Genomic DNA, 26,297 nt, shown 5'->3' with positions numbered 1-26,297 from the left:
TAAGACTTCTTATTCCCACATGTAGGGCATGGACAACACATAAAACCATTCTGCTTATTTGCCTCAGCCACTTCGAGAAAATCATGCACGCCCTTAATGTACTCTGAGGTGTGTGTCTGTCACCGTACATCCATTGCCGGTTCATCTGCGTGCATTATATATAATTAAGTGTGTCAAAAACCATTACAGAACATCATGAATAGATAATTAAGTGACCAAATTAATAGAAGTTCATCATCACATTAAAACCAAAGTACATACATAGTTCTCATCTAACAACATATATATAGCTCTCCAGAGCATCTAATTAATTAAACCATACATTGAAACTATGTAAAACATTTCAATGCAAAAACAAATGCGATCATAATCGCAACCAAGGTAACAATTGATCCAACGGCATAATGATACCAAGCCTCGGTGTGAATGGCATATTTTCTAATCTTTCTAATCTTCAAGCGCATTGCATCCATCTTGATCTTGTGATCATCGACGACATCCGCAACATGCAACTCCAATATCATCTTCTCCTCCTCAATTATTTTTATTTTAACCTTCAAGTAATTGTTTTCTTCTTCAACTAAATTTAACCTCTCGACAATAGGGTCGGTTGGAATTTCCGGTTCAACCACCTCCTAGATAAATAAAATCTATGTCACGTTGGTCGGCATATTTGTCATAAATAATAAATGAACCACATAGTTATAAAAAGATAATATATACCACATCCGAATCATAGACAGGACGAGGGCCGACGGGGGCGGATACCAAAACCATCGCACTATGTAATAAGAAGGAATAATAAAAGTAACAAAATTAGACAAGTATCTATCTAAAGTAAGAATTTTTTTCTTTCAGAAAGAAGATAAGAACAAGAGGCTCACCACGGTGGTGCTGGTGACGAGATTGGCGCGGGCGATCGACGGCGGTGAAGACGGGGACGGGACGTGACGGACCGCTAAACCTAGACAAATCTCGGGGAAAATGGAGCTCGGAGGTCGAGTTTCGAGAGGAGAAAGATTAACTAGTGTGGCTCAGACATTTCATTGAACACCTCATGTGCATAGGAGGTGAGCTAGAGCACCCAAATGCCCTCCCCTCGCCGGCCAGAAAAAACAGAGCACTGTGGAGTGCTATGCTGTGGCGATGGGGTATATATAGGAAACACATTGGTCCCGGTTCGTGGCACCAACCGGGACTAAAGGGGGGGGCATTGGTCCCGGTTGGTGCCACGAACCGGTATGCATGCCCCCCTTTAGTCCCGGTTGGTGGCACCAACCGGGACCAAAGGCCTTGTGCTGCCCCGCGTCAAAATTTTAGTCCCACCTCGCTAGTATAGAGAGCTCGAGAGTGGTTTATAAGCGCTGCTGCGCCCGCCCTCTCGAGCTCCTCTCAACTGCAGGCTTTCGAGCCTAACCGTTCTCTTTGCCTGTGGGGCCTACTGGGCCTTCTGCGTGCCTGAATCCTGGCCCATGGATGGGTTTCAAGTCGTATTCAGGCCGTGGTGGCCCAGTAGGTGGCATAATTTTTTCCCTATTTTTTGTTTTCTCTTTTGCTTTATTTATTTTGTTTTGTTTCTACTTACAACAAAAAACTTATTTATTTTATTCCATTTTGTGTCTAATTACTTATGTATTTTACTTTATTTCTTTTGCTTTATTTATTTTATTAAGGTTTATTTATTTTATTTACTATAGTTTATTTTATTAAGGTTTATTTATTTTTATTTAGTTTATTAAGGTTTATTTATTTTATTTACTATAAAAAATGAACATAGATGCGCCTATAGAGAAAATTCAATCTAAATTCATAATAAATTTCTATGAAATTCAAAGAAATTTACTCTGAATTTAGGTCAAATTCCCTGTATCAGGGCATCTATTTTCACTTTGAGAGGAGCTCAACAAGGCAGAGAGGGACGGGCTTATAAACTGGTGTAAGCGCCCTTCGGTTGGCAAGGTGGTACTAAACTCTGATCGCAACTAGGACCAACCCTTTAGTCCCGGTTTGTGGTATGAACCGGGACTAAAGGGTGAGCCTCTGGTCCCGGTTCAAGCCACCAACCGGGACCAATGGTGGTGGGCCAAGGGCGAGGCCCATTGGTCCCGGTTTATCCCACCAACCTGGACCAAAGGGGCCGGACGAACCGGGACCAATGCCCCCACGAGGCCCGGCAGGCCCCTGGCCGCACGAACCGGGACCAATGCTCACATTAGTCCCGGTTCGTGACTGAACCGGGACTAATGTGAATATTGCCCTGTGACCAAAGCCCAGTTTTCTACTAGTGGTAGTACCTCGAGACGTTTTCTATACTTATTTACTTAAAATTTCTAACACAGGTAATGAGAGCTCCTTTATGTCAATGCTTTTTGACCTGTGTGAGTGTGTGACCAGTACACTACACACTTCTGTAGATGTCAGTAGAATGTTCTTGTCTGTAACTGCTGACCTTTCTGATGTTTCTATAGCAGCAAACGTGATCCTTCATTTAATTAGAAGATGTTAATTAACTACTCTTGCTCTCCATCGTCCATTAATGTCGTTGCTTCTTCCTGCAAGTACTCAACTACTAGGAGAGAAATTTGACCAGGCAACTGTATATCTGGTTGACGTGATCATAACAATGGCTGTTACATATAGTAGTGGTATTAGGTGCGTTAATGCATGGATCCACGTGCCACGATTTCTTCCTTGTTTGACACAATCAAAATTATTACTCAGAGTAATTATTACTAAGAGGTACATCAGATGGAGTACCTTAATTAGCTTCTTTGTTTATTAAAGCGAAAAATGTGTCGCTTTGGCATCTCAATAGGGAACTTTGATTATAATATATCAAAGATTTGAATATGGCTGACCATGTCCGAAAAGTTCATCCAGAATAATCTAGGGGCAGCCAAAGACAATTTCTATCCGTTGATCGGTTCCACTTGACTATGTCCGTCGCTCACGAGTTTGCACTGCTCGCCACGCCTATATAAACACATACATCCCCTGCATATTCGAACCATCACTCACCCAACAAACACAACAGGAATACACAAGAGAAAAGAAGACCCAACGGAGCTGAAATCAAATGGCATCCTCCCCTTCTTTCCTTCTCCTCGCTGCTCTTCTTGCCTTGGTCTCATGGCAGGCCGTTGCCTCCGATCCTGGCCCGCTCCAGGACTTTTGTGTCGCCGACATGCAATCACCAGGTACTGCTTACTTCATGCTTTCCTGTCCCGCTATCACCAAATACATATGTTGAAATAAATTCCTGAAAATTATATGCATGTTGAAACGGCTTTCTAGTAATACTTAAGCTTACCCTGTACATCTCTTCTATGCACCCAGTGCGTGTCAATGGATTTGTCTGCAAGAACCCGATGGAGGTCAACGCTGATGACTTCTTCAAGGCAGCCGCCCTCGACAAGCCTAGGGTGACCAACAAGGTTGGATCCAACGTCACCTTGATCAATGTCATGCAGATTGCTGGACTCAACACCCTCGGCATCTCAATCGCGCGCATCGACTATGCTCCCTTAGGCCAGAACCCACCACATACGCACCCCCGCGCCACTGAGATCCTCACGGTGCTCGAGGGGACACTGTACGTTGGCTTTGTCACATCCAACCTGCCCGCCCCAGCCAGAAACAAGTTCTTCTCGAAGGTGCTCAACAAAGGTGATGTATTTGTCTTCCCCGTGGGACTCATCCATTTCCAATTCAACCCCAACCCCCATCAGCCCGCCGTTGCAATTGCCGCGCTCAGCAGCCAGAACCCAGGGGCTATCACAATTGCCAATGCGGTGTTTGGGTCAGACCCACCAATATCCGATGATGTTCTTGCCAAGGCGTTTCAGGTGGAAAAGAATACAATAGACTGGCTCCAGGCTCAGTTCTGGGAGAACAACCACAACTAAGTGAAAGGTTGGCTGATTACACAGAAGACCAGTGTGCAAATTAAGGACATGTTTGAGTTTCTAGATATGCATCCTAATCTATAAAATAAATGGAGCATATGCCATTTCATTCCATGTCTGTAATGAGTGAATGTATTTCTACCTTCAGAATAATTGACAATATCGTTCTTTATCACACGGATGATCTCATATGTTTTTTTTGGTTTTAATGTGTCGTATTTCTCATAAAGTTTTTGGGTTCTTTTCCCCTTGTTCCGAAATAATAGATGATTAGGTAAGAAAAGAAAGAATACACGATTATCTGGTAATCCAGTATATGTTTGATGCTAGGGTTGAACACCTAGGATTATCTTATAATACATGCGAAGTATGCAATGGTTGGAGCCTGATTGTTCTCAGGATTTAAGTGTGAAAGTTGAATGTGCAAAAGTTGCTTCCTGGAGTCGTTGTTCTGCACTCTCGCTTTATGGTGCATGCAATAAAAAATTTACGGTTCCCGCATGTAATATTTTAGCTTCCTTTTGGTTCAAAACTCTTGTAAGGTCGATTGAAGGTTGCTTTAATGGAAATTTGATGAGGTGTCCTGTTTTATCAAAATACTTATGTGCATTATTTTTGTTTTTCTTAAGTTGAGAACTAAAAAATATGATTTTTACTAAGTGTAGAAACTGGGCACACCAGAGACCAGGTTCCAAAAATTAGGTCCAACATACATACAAAAAACATGCATAAATACACGAAAGAAATGATTATTACCTAAACCGCCCATAAATGAATATTATATGAGTTGCTTCTTTGTAACAAACCTGTCATAGAAGCATTTATCACAAAACGGACTTCGGCCGCTTGGCTGAACGATACATGGTGTTGAGCAAATCATCATACAAGATGATCAAAGAAAGCAAGGCAAACCAAGCCAAACACGCTAAGAAGCACCGGAAGTGCCAAATTAGACGCCTCCAGCATGCCGCCGAGAGGAAGCACAAGAGAGGGTGGACCTCCTGAAGACTGAAGCAGGACCGACGACGACATTCAACCACACACCACCTGGAAGAAAACATTGGACTTTACCGCGCCGAGACCACCTAACTTCTCTTAGAGAGGACCCTCTGCCTAAACCAAGCAGCGTTGGCCGTACCAGAGCGAGCAAAAACATGATGAAAGGAGGATATTGTTGCGTGTACAAGATAGGTGCAAGTAATACGCCGAGTCACCAGATTTGAGGTAGGTTCGATTGGATCGCCATACCATTCCGAACACGCCACCTTGACTGAAAGACAACTACACTCACCGATGACGAACCCAAGATGGTCATGAAGCAATGCACCGCCACCATTGCGTCCATTAGGGCGGACAAGGGTTTTCACCCTGAGCTGGGAGGGCGGGAGAACAATGGTGACGACTGCAAGAGGGACATGACTACCAAGACATCGCCTCAACCAGCGTCGAGGCACCAAACTTTCGCTTGGACCATCCCGCACCCTCGCCTGACGTCCAACCTGCTATCCAGGGCCATCGCCTCAACGTACGACATCCCAAACCTAGGCCCCGCCACCAAGCTGTTGGTACGAGGTCACCAAAGAAAGCCATCAAACCCTAGTGAAGCTCGACCTAGCACAAGTCCACCACCATGACCAAATCTTGTCGGGCCTAAGACCGCCGACGAAGCGAACTGATCACTCCGGGTGGGGGTAGGGAGGATCTCACCTGCGGTGGAACCATTGAGAGGCAATGGGCAGCCACATCCCGTCTGATCGCAACCACCCCTCATAGGTCAACGACAATGATGCTGCCTGGTCTGGGAGAGCATCGCTGCCAGGCAGAGTTCCCTGATCCATGCACGAACCAAGTGAACCATGACCCCACTAGACATGCCACGAAATCTTAGGTCAGCGGCCCACCTCCTGAGGTGGGGGATAGCAGCGGCGGTGGTGTGAGATGCTAGGGTTAGCCACAGAGACCAGAGAGTGGATCGGAGCGGAGAGAAGGGATATCCCACTGCCGCATACCATCACCCGGGGCTTTGCTCGGCGTGGTGCCGATCGATGGCTACCAGGGAGTCCGAGAGTGCGTGTGTCTAGGGCCGGCGGCGGAGATAGCCTCTGATGTCGTCCACGAGGATGATGTTGAGGCCTATCTTCTTCTTCGTTCTTGATCCATTTTATTTGTCTGATGAAAACATCTTTACTGTATCAAAACTACCAACACACACCTTAAAGAAAATAATTAGTTTATGAGTGGTCACCCGGCCTAGGCATTGGATGTCCTGTTTACTCTATCAAAAGAGGCAGGTGAGGTGTGTCATGAGCCCAGTCAAGAAAGGCCGACTAGATTGTCAGATTTATGCATTAAATGGTCATGATCAATCTCTTAGCAAGACGATGTTAACTACTCTTACTAAGATCACATGAATTGTTTCTGCTCTCTACCATCATTGTTCATGCGTGCGTGTCTTCGTCCTCATTGACACAATCCGTTAACTACTGCGTCAACTTGCAACCTAATATTTTTTTATATCACTAGGTGACTCATATTGCCTAGTTTCTCTGTTTATTTTTTCTTGGAGGATGGTAAGATATTCCATTATATCTCCAACCGTGCTTTCTAATCATATGTATGTTAAGCTGCTAACACACATCTATAAACGTATAAGTACATGTATGTTCTTTTTATCCCATGCCATATCTTGTGCACAGTTTTGTTCATGAAAAATCCGGTGACAAATATATAGTTTGATTATGTTAGTGGCCACAGCTTGAAAAGCTTGGTTGCACGCATTCTGAAGCAACTTAAAAGAATGGAGAGTGGATAAATCTAAGCAGATGACTTTGTCTAGGTAGAAAATGATTGCTTTGCATCACTTGTCTTTTCTCAACTGCTCCTTGACCTCGTGCGCACCAGTTCTCACCATGACCAAGTATGTGATATCTAATAAACTATGGTGATGGGTCGTGACTTTTCATGGAACCAGCCCTCCATGCATTGTGCCGACTTGGGTGAGATGGATAAATAATCGTAAATACTACTCAGCCATACACCAGATGATGCAATAGCGCTTAGGCATATTAAAAGGAAACTTGAGAAGTTTGTGCAAAAATTTAATCAAAAGCCAATAGATGATTATATGTTAATGTGCTCAGAGGTTGCAATGTGCAAGTTGAATGTGCAAAAGTTGCTTCCAGGAGTCGTTCTTGTGGTCTGTCTTTCTGGTGCATCTAAGAAGTAGTTTACGTTTCCTTTGCTATGAAACTTGCTGTTTTGGTTGTCCTTAGTTCTATTTTTCCTGAATGTTCTGTTTTAGCTTCCTTTGGGTTCAAAGTCTTGTAAGTTTGATTGATCATTCTCCAGAAAAACTATTGTAGACATCTGAGTCCCAAAAAAACAATTATTATTTGAGTTGTTTCTTTGTAATAAGCTTGTGATAGAAGCAATTAAATCATCTGGAAACTTCTTTCTATACTAAATCTGCCAACAGACACCTCCAAGAAATTAATCTGTTTATGAGTGGCCGCTTGGCCTAGTCTAGTCATTCGATGCACTATTTACTCTAGCAAAAGAAGCAGGTGAGGTCTGGTGCCATGAACCTAGTCAGGAAGGCTAGATTTATACACTGAACTGGTCATGCATGATAAAACTCTTCGCTAGAAGATGTTAACTAGTCTTGCTTAGGTCATATGGAAACTTCCTGCTCTCCATCGTCATTGCGTTTGTATCATCTGTCCTTTTGGTTTGGTACTTCGTCCATTAATGTCGTTGCTTCTTCCTGTAAGTACTCAACCACTTCGAGAGACATCTGACCAAGTAAATATCGGATTGACATGATGATAACATACAGGGGCTGCTACAAATCCGTTTACTACTCTGTCGTCTTATGGTTCTGGATTTTCATGAGAAATCTATTGGCAAATATATAATTTGGTAGTGCCAAAAGCTAGATAGCACACTCTATATGTCTTTAGTAGTCATGCACCCATGAATCAGGCTCACGTAAGAGTAGGTAACTTTGTCTATGTCAGCCTCGAGCTAGAAAACAATTGTTTGCCTTGTATAACTTGGCTTTTCTCAACTGCTCTGTTTGACTGATTTCGCGGGCACCAGTTCAGACTATGACCAGGTATATGATAGTATGATAGAAACACAGGATATTTAGATATATAATTAAACTTGTGGAATTCATTTGTTTCTCTTGCCGGATATTTCTTGTTTATAAATCTTTTCCTTCATCAATAATGGCGACGGGTGGTGAATTTTCCTGGAATTAGCCCTGCATGCATTGTTGAGACTCGGGTTAAATGGAGAAACAATCATAGTTACTACTCAGTCGTACATCACATAGAGTTCCTTTATCTATCTGTATACGCTGCATTGCTTCATTTGAAGGGAAAACGTTTATGCAAAATAGTTTAATCAGCAGCCAGAGACCATTTCAATCTGTTGTGCAGTTCCACCTGACTATGTCTATTGCTCCCGAGTTCGCACTCGGCTCACTGCGCCTATATAAACACATACAACCCCTGCAAGCTCAAAGCATCACTCAGGCAACAAACACAAACAGGAACACAAGAGAAAAGAAGAGCCAAAGAAACTAAACTCAAATGGCATCCTCCTCTTCTATCCTTCTCTTTGCTGCTCTTATTGCACTGGTCTCATGGCAGGCCACTGCCTCTGATCCTAGCCCACTCCAGGACTTTTGCGTCGCCGACCTGCATTTACCAGGTACTATGTACTTCATGGTTTCCTGTCATGTTATCACCAGATACGTATGTTGCAATCAGATTCTGAAATATTCAAGTTAAAACGACTTTGTAAGATCTAACCTTACATGTTACATCTCCTCTATGCACCCAGTGCGTGTCAATGGGTTTGTTTGCAAGAACCCGATGGAAGTTAACGCAGACGACTTCTTCAAGGCAGCCAACCTCGACAAGCCTAGGGTGACCAACAAGGTTGGATCCAACGTCACTTTGATCAACGTCATGCAGATTGCTGGACTCAACACCCTCGGCATCTCAATTGCGCGCATCGACTATGCTCCCTTAGGTCAGAACCCACCACATACGCACCCTCGCGCCACTGAGATCCTCACGGTGCTCGAGGGGACACTATATGTTGGCTTTGTCACATCCAACCAGCCCGCCCCCAACAGAAACAAGTTCCTTTCCAAGATGCTCAACAAAGGTGATGTGTTTGTCTTCCCCGTGGGGCTCATCCACTTCCAATTCAACCCCAACCCCCACCAGCCCGCTGTTGCAATTGCCGCGCTTAGCAGCCAGAACCCAGGGGCTATCACAATTGCCAATGCAGTGTTTGGGTCGGACCCACCAATATCAGATGATGTTCTTGCCAAGGCATTTCAGGTGGAAAAGAATACAATAGACTATCTCCAGGCTCAATTTTGGGAGAACAACCACAACTAAGTCAGACGTTTGTTGATTACACGGAAGATTAGTGCATAAATCAAGGATTTGGTTGAATTTCTCGAGCATCCTTATATCTATAAAATAAATGGAGAATATGTCATGCCGCTGTGTGTCTGTAAGCCATGAATGTATTTCAATGTTATGAATAATCAACAATATCTTTTTTCATCACTCTGATATGATGTTGTATGCTATTTTGGTTATTATGCGTCGTATTTCCCATAACGAATGAAAATTCAGGGTTCTTTTCCCCTTCTCCGATACAATAGACGATTATCTAGTAATTTAATGTAAGTTTGCTGGTTCGGTTGAACACCTCGGGAAATTCTACATATATAGTGCTTGTGTGCAATACATGTGCGGCACTATAATGTCTGCCATTGGTTATATGACGAAAAAGTGGTTCCCCGCTTTATATTATAAAGCAACCATCACCGTATTACAACCGAGTAGACCGATATAAACACACGCCACCACTGCACACAACACACACGCAAGACAAGATACAAAGGTGTAAGGCACTGATACACCACCCCACCGACTACCAAACTAACTATACATATGTGAAAAAGACCATTTGGAGCCGATGGAGACCTCCACCATGAACCACAACGAAGAGGTATGATGGACAACGATGAAGCCAGGACTCCAAAATGGTGTCTACCAGAAGGGTACGACCACTGATAGCCGCCACCGCTCAATCATGTAGATCAAGTTTTCATCCGGAGCATGACGAAAGGAGTCAGAACGCCGCGACGAAGCCTACAGGAAGGATACAACGTCAACAGATGCTGCCACCATCGACCAGTACACGGATTGGGCAAGTGATGCACCCCAGCGTTCACACCTCCGTCGCACCCTAGCTCCGCTAAACACCGGCAACCAAGCCACCCGCGTGGCCATGGCTGCCCGCCCGCACCTGAGACGCATGCTCCGCCTACGAATGTCACGCCTCCCGCCGCGAGGGCTGCCGCTCTGCATCCAAACCCCTCCAAGACCAGCCAAAGTGTTCGGCTTTGGTCCAAAAGGCAGCCCCCAACCGACGGGGCCGAAGCATACGTCCCGCCTAGAACACCGCTGGAGCTATGGCAGCGCGCACAGGCATGGAAAGGGGGAGGAAGGGGAGAGGACGTACGCATCCACGACCAGCACACCCTTGTATCGGCGACGGGTGGCCCGACCACGTCGGCACCGCCATCCCTCTCGCAAACCTCCCCACCGAGCACCCCATGTGCTGCCCCACCTCGGCGGACGGCGTAGCTCAACGCGAGACCACCAACGACCCCTGATCACCGGCGAGGACAACCCCGTGAAACGCCGGCATCGACAAAAACGGCTCACTGGGGATCCCACCTTCGAGCTCGCTGTTGTCTGCCGTCGGAGCAACCGAAGCTGACCAGCCCGCCCTCTGTCCTGCTGCTGCTACGCCTACACCACCACCAGCCGAGGCCACGGCGGGGACAGCCGCCCGCAACCCGTGTCGTCTGGATCTAGATCTGGAAGCCTAGATCACCGTTGTCGCAAGCACCCAGGCGAGCCCATCCACCAAGCTTCCAGGAAACTGGGCGGCAGGGTGCCGGAGCACCGCATCCGCCCGCTGTATTACCATGGCACACGGCCCTCGCCATGTTCTGGCTCGAGTCGCCGACCCTCACCAACCCCACATGGGCGAGAAGAGCCAGAGGCCCCACCACCGGCAGCGATGGTTGGGCTTCGCCTGACCGCACCGTCAAGCGGCGGTGAGGGCCACCGGGATTGAGGGCCCCCCCTGTCACCTCGTGGGAGGAGGGAGGAGGATTTCTCTTCCCAGTCATGTCTGCCATTGGTTATGACACGTGGACAACCTAATTGACTAGAACATGGACAAGGGGCCCACAAGCCCAGGGGTTGCGGCCTACCCCCTGGTCACGCCACCCAGGCTTGTGGGGCCCCTGCTGCTCCGTATGACCTAATTCTTGTCCTATAAATTCCCAATATTCCCGGCACCCTCAGAGAGACAAACAAGAGAATTTTATCGCTGCCGCAAGTCTCTGTTCTGAATCGATCCCATCAGGAGCCCTATTTTGGAGCTCTATCGGAGGGGGGAACCATTGGGGTGGCCATCTTCATAAACCTTGCTGCCTCCATGATGATGTGTGCGTAGTTCCTTCAAGATCTACGGGTCCATAGTAGCAGCTAGATGACTTCTTCTCTCTCTCTCTATCTCTCTTGGATCTTCAATACACTAATCTCCTTTAAGATCAATCCGATGTAATTCTTATGGTGTCTTTGTTGTGATCTGATGATTTGTGGATTTATGATCAGATTGTTCATTGATAGAATTGGAGTTTCTTTGTTGTATGATTAAGTAACTATGCATACTTTTTGAGTTATTTGTCTTACCTGGCCGAGATAGATGGGTAATTCTATAGAGGGAGTGGTGCATAGTAGTAGGTTCAACCTCACGGTGATCTTGCCCAGTGACAAAAAGGGGGGCAGATGCACATGATGGGTTGTTGCTACTAAGGATAAAACAACGGGGATTGATCTTATTGCTAGGTTTCTTTCTGTCGAGCTACATCATGTCATCTTGCTGATTGCGTTACTCTATTTCTTGCAAACTTAACACTGTGATGTGCATGCTGGATAGTGGTCTTGGGGTGGGGTAATAGTAGTAGATGCAGATGGATTATGGTCTAACTTTCCTGCACATGATGCCTATACAAGATTTTGCCATGAATGATCATAGTATGAATGCCGCTTATTTGTCAATTGCCCAACAATAATTTGTTTACTATGCCATTACCTGCTTTCGAGAGAGAAGTCACTAGTGAACCTATGGCCCCCAGGTCCATTCTCTATTATTATTTGTGTTGCTCTATTGCTCTCTTTACTATTTTGCCATTTGACATATCATTGTCTATCACTATTTGCTTTTAACCTTGTAACTAGCAAGACAAGGGGATTGACAACCCCCTTGCCAAGTTGGGTGCAATCATTTATTTTTGTTTGTTTTAGCTTGTGGACTCCTACTGGTTCGATAAACCTTGGTTCTTAATTGAGGAAAATACTTTTTACTGTTGTGCTACATCACCCTTCCTCTTCTGGGATTTGCAGGGACTGGTGTTGCATGACCTCATTCGTAAAGCATCGAGGGTGTGTAGCTCCTCAGACATTTGCAGTCGTGTGGCGTACGTCCGACATTGTTACTGTGTGGTCGCAAGTGTAGTCGTGCACATCACCTTTCTTTGCTAGCTACGCAAAATATCCTGTCTGTCTAGCAGGTGGGCATTGCCTGGACTTGTAGATTGATCGATGTGGGTTTTCGGAGCTTAAGGGCCACTTCCCCTTGGGTACGTATCTCGTGGTGGTGGTCCGTGGTGGATTGACTCCACCTCGGTCTCCATGCGCCTCGAGGGCATATTTGTTTGTGCCTATCTGTCGATCTCTGTCCTGGGGACGACGGTCGAGGGTTTCAACCCAGTCACGTTTTGAAAGCGCGTTGTCCTCGGCCTGCGCGTCCAACTAGTCCAGCAAGTTTCTGCGGGGTAAGATCTGTTAGCACCAGTCTATTTGTGCTTGTCCTCGGGCCTGCTCGGCCCTAAGGAGCTCGTTCCGTATGTTGTTTAGCTCATCTTCTTCGGTCTTGAGATGTTGGGACTTCTTTTTGATGCTTTTGGTCTTACTAGCCAATCGCTTGCACGAAGTTTTGAGCTGGGGTACCTCAAGGGGTAGCTCGAAAGCGTCATACTCATCGGGGCCGAGGCTTCCTTCCTCGTCGTCCTCCAAATCACATTCTCCGTCGTTGGGGTCATCATCGTCCCCATTGATCATGTCGTTGCCGTTGTTATTGCCGGCGCCATTGTCTTGTGTGTTGATTAACTCTTTTCCCGTGTCTCAGTGGAAATTGGTTATCTGTGGGGGAGACAACAATTCATTGGACAATATGGAAACTAGGAACTCGGCTTGCTTTAATAAAAAAAATCCTAGATGATCATGTTGTTGTATTCTAGAGCCTAATAGTTGGAGCATTTCGCAGAAATGACGAGATGGAGGAAGGGTTGAAGAAGGGGTCTTAAAGATCAATCTGGTGATTCAGGAGTATGCTTGAGGCCATGGTTGGAACCCGGTTGTGCTCCGGATTGTAGTGTGAAAACTTGAATGTGCAAAAGTTTCTTAGTAGAGTTGTTCTTGTGGTCTCTCCCTTTCTGGTGCATGTGAGACTTAGTTTTTGTTTCTCCGCTGTGAACCTGTTCTTTTGGTTGCCGATAGCTCTATTTTCCTGCATGTCTTGTTTCAGCTTCTTTTTGGTTCCAAACTCTTGTAAATTTGATTAGCCGTTTGTTTAATGTAAATTGATGCGGAGGCTCATTCTCTAAAAAAATTTATGATCGTTATTTTTTCTTCTTAAATTTAGAACTAGAAATATGATTTTTGCTATATTTCAGAAACTAGGCACACCAAACCAGGTTCCAGAAACCAGCTCCGACATATATAGACAGTATGCATAAATATACGAGAACAGATTATTATCTGAGTTGGCTCTTTGTAACAAGCTTGTGACAGAAGCATTTTATTTGTCTGATGGAAATATCTTGATCTTTTTCTTCACAAACCTACCAACACGCACCTCTGACAAATTAATCAGTTTATGTGTCACTACTAGGAAAAGGCCTGCTAGTGGCGCATCTGTTTTGCCTACTAATGGCGTACTACAGGTGCGTCACTAGCACCACGCCATTAGATTTTATTACTAATGGCGCACCACAGGTGCGCCATTAGTATACCAGATACTAATGGCGCACTTGTTGATGGGGCCATATTTAACCATGTGCTCTGGATTACTAATGACGCACTTGTTGATGATGCGCCACTAGTGTGCATTTTGGAGTGCGCCACTAAAGTTCTGTGTGGTGCATCACTAGTATGAATATTAGGGATTTTTTTTTTCTTTTCTGATATTTGCACAGGTTACAAAACATATTACTGCACAGAATATAGACAACACAACATATAAACAACAGAATTATCGAATACAATAGAAGATTAGTCTCCGAATACAATTCATCATATTAGTCTTCGAATTCAAAAGACCGAACAAAGTTAGAACATTACAAGTCTCGAAACCGCGAGTAGCAAGTTTGTCTTCACATTACAAGTCGATATCGATCATCTAAACTACCATCACATAGAAGAGAGCTACGGTCATCACGATTAGCATCATCGCGATGAAACTGGTCTTCATCCGGTTCCTCCTCCGCTCCCTCCTCTTTCCCACTAGATAGCGCGCGTATCTAGCTTCCGCCTCCGCCCTAGTGGTGTACCCTTTGTAACTGTTACCGCTGAAACGGTGAACCTGTCTCTGACACTCCTCCCAGTCGTCGTAGACTCCGGGAACCTTATCCTTGTACACGACATACGATGGCATCTCTATGCACTAGCCAAACAAAACGTTAGTAGCAATTCACAGACAATACATAAGCAATATATAAGTATGCAACAAAAGGATCGGAAGAGAAAAGCAACACATTAATAGCATGATTCATGGTCCTACTAATAAATAGCATCGATTACATAAGTTGAACGACTGTCCAAACCAAAGAGAGATACAAGTTCATTAAATTTTAATATTACAACATGAGCCAATCGACATTTCAGAACTACATAGCATCACTACTTTCGACTCGACTCAGGGACCGGAGCGTGGATGAAGCCGCCGTCTTTCGTGATGGTCATGAAATCGCGGACATTGTCAGCCTGCATTTGTAGCGTTGTTTCTATCTCACTGTTGGACAGTTGATGTCTGAGATAGAACTGCCCCGAGGTACGAAGGACATCTTGATGGATGATTTCCGCAAACTCCGACTGGATGCGAAAGAATTCTTGTCTGATGTCCGCGTCCTGGATTGCCGACAAGCGTGCGGCCCAATCTTTGAGATTATTTGGTAGCAGAAGGTGATTATGGTCCCGTACGATCGCCCGCATGTGATGGAGGGCGTAGTAGGCATCCTTCTGACCGCTAGGCGGCTGCTTGACGCAGGGAAACGTCGTATTGTGGCTGAAGATGTGCTTGCCGTACCTACGAACTGGCCTGCTGATGGTGCCTCCAGATCTGGCGTAGCCGGGGAGAACATCATCAAGAACTTTCTTGATATTTGTGTAGTCTTTCTTCGACTGACGGTCCGGGTTGAAATACGTGGCCATGGAATATTTCGGGCTTAAGAGGATGAGTGTGCAATGTGTGTCACTGCACAAAACACGGAATGTTAGAAAAAAAAAGAACGATCGAAATCTAAGAAATCATATGTTACGGGGCGGTGAGGGGATGACTTACTCGGGAAAGTAAGGCACGAGGAAGTTATCCTTATCTGGGTTTGCCAGAATGACGCCTTTGAGGTATGACCTCGCGACTTGCCGGTCCCCAGCGCTGCCCAAGATCTTGGCACGCATGTAGAAGGGGTCGACTATCACGATGTCCGGGGTCTTGTCTCTAATGATCCGCATCTCCATACTCAGCGAAAATAGCCGAACAAAGGTGTAGTGCAGCGGATGAAGGTTAAACATAGCGAAGATGTCATCAAACCGCAGGACGATCGTACCCCCGATGGCACTATCCACAAAGCCCTTGCCCTCTGGCACCTTGGCCACGAAAACCGGGTATGCCAAATCATTCTCGGAGAGACGCCGCTTCTCCAAAGAAAGAACACTGTCATGCAGACTCCGCATAGCACCGGTTGCTGTATTGAGCAGATTAGTCGGTAGCATCGGCCTACCCGCCACATGCACCCTCCTCGAGATATCCTTAGGTGAAGGTGGCCCGTCCTGAGCACGGATCGTACTCGGTGCCGGCTGGCTTGCACCGCCCTTGTTATTCTTTCGTTTCCGTCCCTTCTTCCTCATCTCCTGTAATGGGATCGAGTTCTGCTCAGAGACCGCCTTCTTGAGTGTGTTGGGGCTGATAATATTCCGCACCTCGGCTATCTGAGGCTCGGTGAAGGCGGTAGCTGGAGGCGTCTCCTGAGAACTGAACGCCAGACGACGTCTGTTGCAATTGGGTTTCTTCGCGGTACCAGCTAGATCGCGGTCGTCTTTTTCAGGGTTGGGTTCTTGAGAAGGAGGCCCGAAGAATTCGTCACCGTACCCATGTTCGGCAAAGTACTTATCGACATTGGTAAATGTACCGTCGTCGTTGTCGTCGTCGTCCGGATCCTCTGCCATATGCATGTCCGGATCCTGTGCCATAGGGATGTCCGGCATGTCCGGTAGCGTTGCGGCGGTCTTGCCATGGCTTGGCGCCGGCACGACTAGCGGTGTTGTCTGTGGGGTGGTGTCCCCTGCCCCCAAACGAATCTGGCTCTTCGGCCAAAGCAGGGGCCAGCTTACGCAGGCGCTGAGGGTCATCACATCATCTTCGTCAGCCCCAGCGGGTCTAATCGGAGGTAACAACTCGTCGTAGCCTGGCAGCACCCGAACCAATTCAACCCTATACACGGTGGGTGGCATCGGATTACCGTGGAACACGGGGTTGCCCGGTTGAACGATTCTGCCCTTGGCGACATCGATCAACTCGCCGCCCACGAAGTGCAGGAGAGTGCATGGAACGTCGGCGGCGCCCTGCGAAAACATGTAGGGCGTTAGGGATGCCCAGTCAAAGGCAAGGAGATGAAGTCATCGGCCGAGAGGCTTAGTTACCATGATGGCGTCGAGCTCGGCTAATGTCGAGGCACCGCCAACGACGGGCGTGCAACTGACGGAGGGGCCGCTTGCTGCCGAGGTGCCGGCCGGCGTACACCCCGGTGCATTAAGCTCCAATGCCCGTGCCAGCGCCGGAGACACCAATACCGCCTCCGCCGGAGACACCAATGGCGCCGCCTACGCGTTGTGCGAGTTGCTGGCCGTGAAGCTGGGAACCGGGGGCGGCCCCTGTTGGCCGCCCGCAATCCACGCCTGCAGCCCCTGAATCAAGCTAGGCACAATGGCGGTGAGCGTCGTTCCCAGTTGTTGTTGCACTTGCTCTTGGACAATCTCCGAAATCCGCGCCACTTGTGCCATGAGTTCTTGAACCTCGCGCGACTGGCTTTCCGAGCTGGTCTTTTTCTCCTTTCGCCCACCAGCGTTATAGTATGACGACCATTTTGTGGACAAGCCTTTGCCGGCCACACGACCAGCTGACGACGGCTTACTGAGATTATCCTTGTTTTTCATTATGTTCAACGCCCTATTTAGAGTGCTGTCCCAAGCTGGGGAGCTCTGAGACAACCCCGCGCTACTGCTTTCAGTCTCCTGCAGAAGGAATGTGAACCATTTAGAAATTTGGCTTCATTAATTAGAATGCAACCATATGGAGCTAATTACACGGGGGTGCATTCCTTACCAGAACACGCTCAAGCGCCTTGGTCTTCGGATCCGTGGTAAGCTCCTTTGTTACCGGGTCCTCCTTGTACCGGGCCCTGACATAGTTCCTGGTCTGCTTCTCACGGTATTTCTCGAAGCGGGGCGGTAGGCCTTGCTCGGCACGCTCCGCGTCCTCCTTGCCCCATATAGGTTCCGCCACTCTGTAATCGCCGGGACCGAGTTTGTGGACCCCTAAGTTCAAGTCCCGCATCTCTTTCCCCCACTGACTTGATTCCTCGGATGCGCCGCTTTCGCACTTGATCTTGAACTCCTTGTAGTCATCTTCGCTGATCGAAGGATTTTTCGCCTTGATCTTCTCATAACTATCACCTTTGTTAATCATTCTCTTCACCGCGCTTCTCCAAGTAGACAGGGCCCTGCTCATCTTCGTGAGGGCGGCACTGTTCACTTTATTCCCTGAGAGGCGTGTGTTTGCAAAGTCAGCGGGGAACTTGTATCGTTCGTGCAGCTTCGTGAAGAGGAGGTTGCACAAATTCCCTCGGTCCTTATGCCTTAGGTTCTCGGTGTTGATCGAGACGGTGCTCCGGAGAATGCACCCGAGCTGAACCGAGTACCCCTTGACTAATTCTTTGGGCGCCGTTGGATCCCCGTCGCAGTTCACTTCAGTAAATTCCTCCTGACGGTGCCGAGCATGTTCGGGCGCCAGTCCTTCCGTTGCCTCTTCGGTTGGCTGCCATCTGTGCGTGCGCTGCCATCATCAGTGGTGGCATCCTCGGCGGCACCATCAGTGGTGTCATCCCCGACGCCACTAGGGGTTGTGTAGTCAGGATCGGTGTCTTCCGCGGCGTCCTCATAGCGGTGAGGTTCTTCCTCCATCTCCTGGGACAGCTCCCAGAATGCCTTGCCGCCCGAACCGCCGGCCTCATCGTTGTGGGCCATGTTTCGCTCTAAATAGGAAAAAAGTTTGGTCAAAATGTGGGTTATTGTCAAGGAACAAGATCTCTAAGTTGACCAAATAACCTAATTCTCGAGGAATTTGCTGTTAGTGTGTTGTTGCTAAGGTCCAAGTCCCTTCCTAACCCCCTTCTTCTTGTCTCCTCTCACTATCTCTCTCACACACATGGCAAGCAAGGGTGTCTGAGTGTGTGAAAAAATACTAAACTAATCCAAGGGCTGAAAATTGATCATTTAGGTTTTTATCGACACCGAGGCACCCTAAAAGCCAAGGTTTTATCATTTAGAGTTTGACTCTTGGCTAACCAACCTCACCTCCTCCTCCTCCTCCTCCTCCTCTTCTTCTGATTAAATGGATTTCCAGGATGTAGGTGGATTCATGTGTATATATACACCTACACTAACTACTAGCCAGCCAGTGTGTTTAGACTAGATCGGGGGGGGGGGGGGTATTGTCTTCTGTTGTGTCATTTTCATAGTTTCTTTCTGATCACAGTGGATGAGGAGCTTGATTGGTTACTTTAATGGCGGTCAGGGCCAGGTAGGGGAGGTGGGCAAGCAGGACAGGAGCGAGGTCAACGGCTCGTGGATGGCTCACACGTGGCCGCCCCCAGCTCCAATCGTGAGATTACGCAGGCAAATAAACAAAGAGGATCCTACTTAATTAAGTACTAAGATACCCCGGCCCATGCATTAGTCGCAAGTACCCCATATGTCCTATTTTTAGCAAAGTCATGCTAAAATTCACGGAAAATTTCAGCATGACTTTTGCTGAAAATAGGACATATGGAGTACCCGAATTTACCGGAACGGAAGTTAATCGACATTCCGGCAAACTCAAGGGCCTCTCGGGGTACCTGCAAAATCATTATCCCCGCGTAATGAAGTCGCCAATGGGTCATTTCAGAAGATCACAAGTAGCATCATCACAAGTATAGCAGCAGCAGCAGTGAATACAGGCATAACAGCAGCAGCAGCAGGAGGTTTAATTAACTACTATCAACATCACATTGAAATCACATCACATTGCCTAAAAACAACGGTTCTTTCCTTTCTTTTCATTTTTGCCATGTGATAGCAAATGATTAGCCACTTATTAAACGAGATAAAAAAGAAAGAAGCTCCATCTACTCTAAATGAGAGATAACTTGTTGAGCAACCACAACAATCAATAGTAGTAGTTTGTTTGAATTAAAAGAAAGAAGCTCCATCTACTCTAAATTTTTTTATATGAATACACTCCGCTTCATGTCTTGGCTACACTTCTTCGCTATGATATTAATAGTAGTAGTTTGTTTGAATCCTTTTTTTAGATAAAATGCATTTGCCCAGATTTAGTCAAAGCTGAAGGTTCAGTACTACAAGATAGCCAAACTTTTAGGGGGGATACGTGGTTACAGTAGTAGTTCAACTGTAACTGCATTTTGGTTTCAGAAGTAAAAATAAAATGTGCATGTGAAATAGCTTATGTTCCAACAAAATTGAGCTTGGATCAGTACACACACACTACTTGTTCCCAGTAGCTATTTGATAATAACACAACAGGAAACATTCTGCCAAGCAAAGGAAGTTGCAGGAAGCAGTCTCAGCTTAAACAAGATAACTCAAGGAACAAGAGTACAAGAGCTTGACAATTTCATGACCATATCTTGCCTTGATTACTGAAAGTTCAGTGTGATAAGCCCACACAAATGCTGGGTAACCAACTTACAGCTGACGCTTCACAAGACACCACAGCTAAGGCTATCATATCAAACATAGGATATGACTAGGTATGAGAACCTACTAGTGTCACTAACTAATTAGCTAACTTTGCTGTTCCCCTATTTTTGATAGCATATAAAACGAACACATTCATCTCCTTCTCTTCTCCTTGTGTGAAGTACTGTACCATGCCTCTGAGGTAACTTTACTGATGCAGAAACAGACAACTTTTAACTCTATTCACTCTGTGGTTAGTATAACACAACATAATTTTTTTAATAGATGAAGATATCTTTATGTGTATAGAAGTAAATTAATCGCCTAGACACGCCAATCGTTCAGTGGACACTAGGTTATTTTGACTCTGGTAGGCGATGGAATCAACTCAGTCACTGGTTTTAAGGCCGAAACTGAACAGTTGGCTAGAGGGCTCGAATCGACCTCTTGCTAGAACAAACGAGCTGCATAATGCGTTACCTGGTGGAGGCGGCTCGCCGCAGCAGGGGCCTTGCGCCGGGGAGGACCGGGCGGCCGGGCGGGGTGAGCCGGCACCGGCATGAATCAGCTCTGTCAGGTTTAGAAAGTTGAGATCAGATAGCTGGGGGCCGCACCGGCGAGGGTCGCTGGAAGAAGACTGGGGCTCGAAGGAGTAAGCGAGGGCCTCACCTCGAACGGGACGGAGATGGTGGGGGCGGAAGGGCTCGTCGCCGCCGGTGAAGACTGAAGACTACGGAGCGCGAGGGTCGGAGCGGGGGAGGCGGCGGGTGCGCGGGGGCGGTGGCGGCGCAGTACGGGTCGGGGCAGCTATGGGCGGGTGAGAGAGATGGGGAAGATAGAAAGGACTGGGGATTTTAGTGCGGGGGAAGGGTTAGCAATGGCGCACCCTCGAGCGGTGCGCCATTAGAATTTTTTTTGATAGCAATGGCGCATCCACACGCGGTGCGCCATTAGAAATATTTTTTTTATAGCAATGGCGCATCCCAAAGAGGTGCGCCATTAGTAATCTTTTTTTTTTGAATAGCAATGGCGCTCCCCATAGAGGTGCGCCATTAGTAATCTTTTTTTTGTATAGCAATGGCGCTCGGGGGGGAGGGAGGGGGAACTGAGCGAGGAGACAGGGGAGGGTGCGGGGGGTCGCCGCGGTGGAGCGGGGAGGGTGCGGGGGGTCGGCGGCGGCGGTGGAGCGGGGAGGGTGCGGGGGGTCGGCGGCGGCGGTGGAGCGGGGAAGGGTGCGGTGGGTGCTCGGCGGCGGTGGAGCGGGGAAGGGTGCGGGGGGTCGGCGGCGGCGGTGGAGCGGGGGAGGGTGGGGGGTGCTCGGCGGCGAGGGGGATCTGGCGAGGGGGGATAGCGATCGAGATGGAGGGGAATCGAGATCGAGTGTCCTCATGAATATTCAATATTTTTTCATATTGAATATGAAAAAATATCATCAAATTTGAAAAAATATTCATGAATTCAAAAAGTGCCCATGAAATTTAAAAATATTCATGAGTTCAAAAAATATTAACAAGTTCAATACTTTTTGTGAGTTAGAAATTCAATACCATAATAAACATAAATAAATATTCATGAGGACACTAGAACAGAAGAAATATCATTTCAATATGTCGAAATACAATCGAGAAATGAAGGCTACAATTTAAATACAATCGATCTTAGCTAGCTATCTGTTCACAATCTTCTTGCCCTTATTTTTCGTAAATGGAGTTCTTCTCTTGAACGGACGTCCTTTAGGTAGGGTGGTCCTGCTTCTTCTTGTGGTGTATGCTGGTACTTCATCATTGTCGTCATGTTCCATCTTCGGGTCGCCGTACTTGTCGAAGTCTTGCTCATTAGCGACTCCATCCATTCCGATGATCTTCCTTTTGGCTCTCCTCACGACAACACGACTGGGCTTTGACGGGTCGGTAATGAAGAAGCATTGGTCCACTTGGGAAGCTAGTACCCATGGCTCATTTTTCGCGGTGACGTTTGCGCCCGCGGTCTTGGATTTGGCTTCGGGTATAACCATGGTGGTGAAATACCGGTCTTCTTTTAGGACGCTCTTAGCCCATCTGACACGGAACATCAGGACCTTCTCTCCAGCGTAGCTCAGCTCCCAGATCTCCTCGATCCTTCCGTAATATCTGTCCTTGTCGTTACCGGTGTAGGATTCCATCGTTACCCCGGAGTTCTGTTAACCATCGCTCTTCATGTCCTTTCCCTCGGTGTAGAATGTGTAGCCGTTGATATCGTACGCCTCATACGTCATCAGGTTGTGCTCGGCGCCCTGTGACAAGGCGAATATGAGTTGTTCTTCCGCGGAAGAATCCTCATGTAAAGGGTACGACAAAAGCTTCTGCTTGAACCAACGCGTGAAACATGAGTTGTGCTCTTTGATTATATCTCCGTCCGTCCTCTGTTGGCCTCGGTCATTGTACGTCTTCTCAATAAAGGTTTTGTGCTCTACCACCCAAGGATCGACCACGTCTATGTGTTGTAGCGCGACTAGGTTTGCTCTTTCAAAGTCGGCGAGTCGACCCTCGAAGTCGACATGCATTTCGCGGCGACCCTCACGGTGACCCCATCCAGCGAGCCTGCCGAGGTGCCTGTTGACGGGCAGACCAACGGGGTTCTCGATGCCTAGATAATTCGTGCAGTAGGAGATGCACTCTTCGGTCAGAAAGCCCCTGGCTATGCTTCCATCTGGACGTGACATGTTGCGAACGTATCCTTTGATGACACCATTCATCCTTTCGAACGGCATCATGCTGTGCAGGAACGTCAGCCCGAGTTGGATGATATCCTCCACGATATGGACCAGCAGATGCACCATAATGTCGAAGAATGCGGGCGGGAAGTACATCTCAAGCTCGCATAGTATCACCACGATCTCTTCCTGTAGCCTTCTGAGTTGCCTCACGCCAACCGACTTCCGAGAGATGACGTCGAAAAAGTTGCATAGGACAAATAGCGTTTCACGGACGTGCGCGTCCATGATCCCACAGATTGCAACTGGAAGTATCTGCGTCATCAGCACGTGACAGTCGTGAGACTTCATCCCGCTGAACTTCGGCTTCGCTGAGTCTAGGTATCTGCTTATCTTCCCCGCGTAACCATAAGGAAGTTTTACTCCTACGAGGCAGGTGAAAAACTGATCGATCTCCTCCTGACTTAGAGTGAAGCACGCGGGAGGGAAGTCATTTCCGGTCTTCTTGGCCTTTTTGCCTTTGCGATGACTTTCCGTGTCCTGCTTCGCCTCATCATCATCATCATTAGCGTGAAGCTCCTCCCTGATGCCCATTGATTTCAAGTCTGCCCTTTCTTTCGGCCCATCTTTGGTCCTCTCTGGCATGTTGAGCAGGGTACCAAGCAGACTCTCGCACACGTTCTTCGTGATATGCATGACATCAAGGCTGTGAGGCACACGGTGGATCTTCCAGTACGGCAAGTCCTAGAAAACAGACCTCGTTTTCCATACCTTCAGCGGCGGCTCTTGCGCCTTTTGCTTCTTTCCCGGCTCTGGCGCCTTTTGCTTCTTTCCCGGCAGTGGGCAATCTTTCCAATTTTTCAACAGCTCATCTATTTCCTCGCCGCTCCTCGTACGCGGGCGTCTTCGGGTTTCGATTTCACCATCGAACAGATCCTTGCGTTTCCTCCATGAGTCATCATCGCGAAGCCACCTTCGATGTCCCATGAACACGGTTTTCGAAGACCCGGGATCTCTATCTAGCTGGCGATACGTTGTGTCATCCATGCACCTGACGCACCCAGAAAATCCGTGGACCACCTGCCCCGCGACATATCCGTAACCGAGATAGTCGTGCACCGTCGTGAGCAGTGCAGCTCTCATAGGGAAATATTCTTTCTCTGCGGCGTCCCACGTGTTGGCTGGCGTTTTCCACAGCGTGTCTAGCTCCTCTTTCAGCAGCCCCAGATACAGATTGATGTCGTTCCTTGGTTGTTTCGGCCCTTCAATTAGCATACTCATGTGAATGTACTTCCTCTTCATGCACAACCAGGGGGGAAGGTTGTACATCCACACAAACACAGGCCAGGTGCTATGTGTGCTTCTCTGGCTGCCAAACGGATTGACTCCATCGGTGCTCGCGCCCAGCACGATGTTCCTTGGATCGTTCCTAAATTCTGGGTGTTCGAAGTTCAACGCTTGCCACTGGCTCCCATCCTTAGGGTGACTCAGCATCTTGTCTTTTTTATTTATCTCCGGATCATTTGCGTCATCTTCTCACTTCTTCTCCTCCCTATCCGCGTGCCAACGCAAGAGCTTTGCTACCTTAGGGTCCGCGAAATACCGCTGCAGACGAGGAGTGATTGGAAAGTACCACACCACTTTTCGAGGAGCTTTCTTCCTCTTCTTGTATCGAGTGACGCCGCACACCGGACATATGGTAGACTCTGCGTGCTTGTCCCGATAAATGATGCAATTGTTCATGGACACATGGTATTTCACCCGCGGTAAATCCAGAGGACACACGATTTTCTTCGCCTCCTCGAAACTGGTCGGGCACTTGTTCCCTTTGGGAAGACGTTCGTGCCAGAATGACATGTTCTCGTCGAAGCATGCGTCGGTCATTTTGTGCTTTACCTTCATCTCCAGAGCCATGAGCGTTACTTTCAGGCGGGTATCCTCGGGCCTGCATCCTTCATACAATGGAGTAACCGCGTCTATCTCCAGTTGATCCAGCTTGGCTTTCTCTCGGGCGGCAGCTCTTGCGTTATCCGTCTGCTTGAGAAGCAGCTCTTGAATATGAGGGTCCTACACCCAGCCCATCGATGGTCCATCGTCGTCTGCTCCGGCATCTTCATCTTCATGATCATGCCCTTCGTCTACTCCAGCATCTTCCTCATCATCATGTCCGGCATCTTCTACATGATGACTGTGTACTGCATCTACTTCATGATCATGTCCTGGAGATTCTTTGTCTTCTCATCCGCCCTCGCCGCGGTTGTCTTGCTGCCCTTCCTCATTTCTTGCCGGCCGGCCCCCATGGACGACTTCATAATCATCTTCATCACCTTGCCACCGATAGCCATCCATGAAACCACGCAAGAGCAGGTCCCGCACCTGTACGGAATCCCGGTCCATAAGGCTCCTCAGCTTGCATCTTCGACACGGACATCTTATCTCCGTCTCGTTCTTTTGAAGCATCTCGGCCTTCGCGGAGCTCAAAAACCTATTCACGATGCCTTCGGTCATCGTGCGGACCATGGTCGCCTGCGGGGTAGAGCAAAACGATATTTTAGAACCAAGAAAAAATTTGGCATGACTTTGCCTAAAAATAGGACCAAAAAGAATGCATAGTGCCAAAATTCTCGCCGAAACGGAAATGAATCAACATTCCGGCAAAATATTAGCAACTATCGCATTTCAAATATCGGTACCTGCAAACACAAACATATATGCAACACCACAAACATATGCAACCCCACAAACATACATAGATCTAGCTAGGCCATAAAAAGTGCATGTGCACGTTGTTGGAGGGAGAAAAAAGTAGATCTACAACATAAAGAAAGCTTTCCCCTTACTTACCTATCAAAAAAGGTAATTTAACCACTTAATTTGGATGAATCTATGGTGCAAATGAGGTGAGGAGGAGGAGGCAGCCGAGACAAGCTTGGAGGAGGAGGTGGAGAGAATGAAGTGGGGAAAGTGAGTGTGTAGGTGGCTGTCCAAAATATCTAGCTGGTCCCAGGTTACTAATGGCGCACCATCCACAAATGCGCCATTAGTAACCCTGGTTACTAATGGCGCACCAGCTGGCGGTGCGCCATTAGTAGTTTTGCAAAAAAAACAAAAAATGATAGTAGTGGCACACGGGGTGACTGGTGCGCCATTACTAGTTAAAACTAGTAATGGCGCACTGTGCCCTGGTGCGCCATTAGTATTTTTGGAAAAAAGAAAAAAAATTGGTTAGTAGTGGTGCACGGGGTGACTGGTGCGCCATTACTTGTTAAAACTAGTAATGGTGCACTGTGC

The 26,297-nt window shown here is 47.4% G+C and overlaps 2 protein-coding genes across 2 annotated transcripts; both read left to right on the top strand.

Annotated features, from left to right (window-relative positions):
- Nucleotides 1-2,995: 2,995 nt before the first annotated feature.
- On the top strand, nucleotides 2,996-4,080 carry LOC141020601 (germin-like protein 8-5). Its single transcript, XM_073497237.1, has 2 exons — nucleotides 2,996-3,197; nucleotides 3,337-4,080. The coding sequence occupies exons 1-2, from the start codon at nucleotides 3,077-3,079 to the stop codon at nucleotides 3,903-3,905; spliced, it is 690 nt and encodes a 229-aa protein (XP_073353338.1). The 5' UTR covers nucleotides 2,996-3,076; the 3' UTR covers nucleotides 3,906-4,080.
- Nucleotides 4,081-8,430: 4,350 nt separating this feature from the next.
- Nucleotides 8,431-9,499, top strand: LOC109742159 (germin-like protein 8-5). Its single transcript, XM_020301279.4, has 2 exons — nucleotides 8,431-8,621; nucleotides 8,754-9,499. The coding sequence occupies exons 1-2, from the start codon at nucleotides 8,501-8,503 to the stop codon at nucleotides 9,320-9,322; spliced, it is 690 nt and encodes a 229-aa protein (XP_020156868.1). The 5' UTR covers nucleotides 8,431-8,500; the 3' UTR covers nucleotides 9,323-9,499.
- Nucleotides 9,500-26,297: the final 16,798 nt, after the last annotated feature.

The sequence above is a fragment of the Aegilops tauschii genome, chromosome 4 (assembly GCF_002575655.3).
Source record: "Aegilops tauschii subsp. strangulata cultivar AL8/78 chromosome 4, Aet v6.0, whole genome shotgun sequence".
Lineage (NCBI taxonomy): Eukaryota > Viridiplantae > Streptophyta > Magnoliopsida > Poales > Poaceae > Aegilops > Aegilops tauschii.
The sequence above is the reverse complement of the archived record's forward strand: the minus strand, read 5'-3'. Positions and strand labels throughout refer to the sequence as shown.

What these genes read in the sequence shown, in the direction of transcription:
- LOC141020601 (XM_073497237.1), top strand. Translation starts at nt 3,077, where the DNA reads ATGGCATCCTCCCCTTCTTTCCTTCTCCTCGCTGCTCTTCTTGCCTTG. An exon ending in CGCCGACATGCAATCACCAG is followed by an intron (nt 3,198 to 3,336) that starts GTACTGCTTACT and finishes CTATGCACCCAG; the next exon opens with TGCGTGTCAATGGATTTGTC.
- LOC109742159 (XM_020301279.4), top strand. Translation starts at nt 8,501, where the DNA reads ATGGCATCCTCCTCTTCTATCCTTCTCTTTGCTGCTCTTATTGCACTG. An exon ending in CGCCGACCTGCATTTACCAG is followed by an intron (nt 8,622 to 8,753) that starts GTACTATGTACT and finishes CTATGCACCCAG; the next exon opens with TGCGTGTCAATGGGTTTGTT.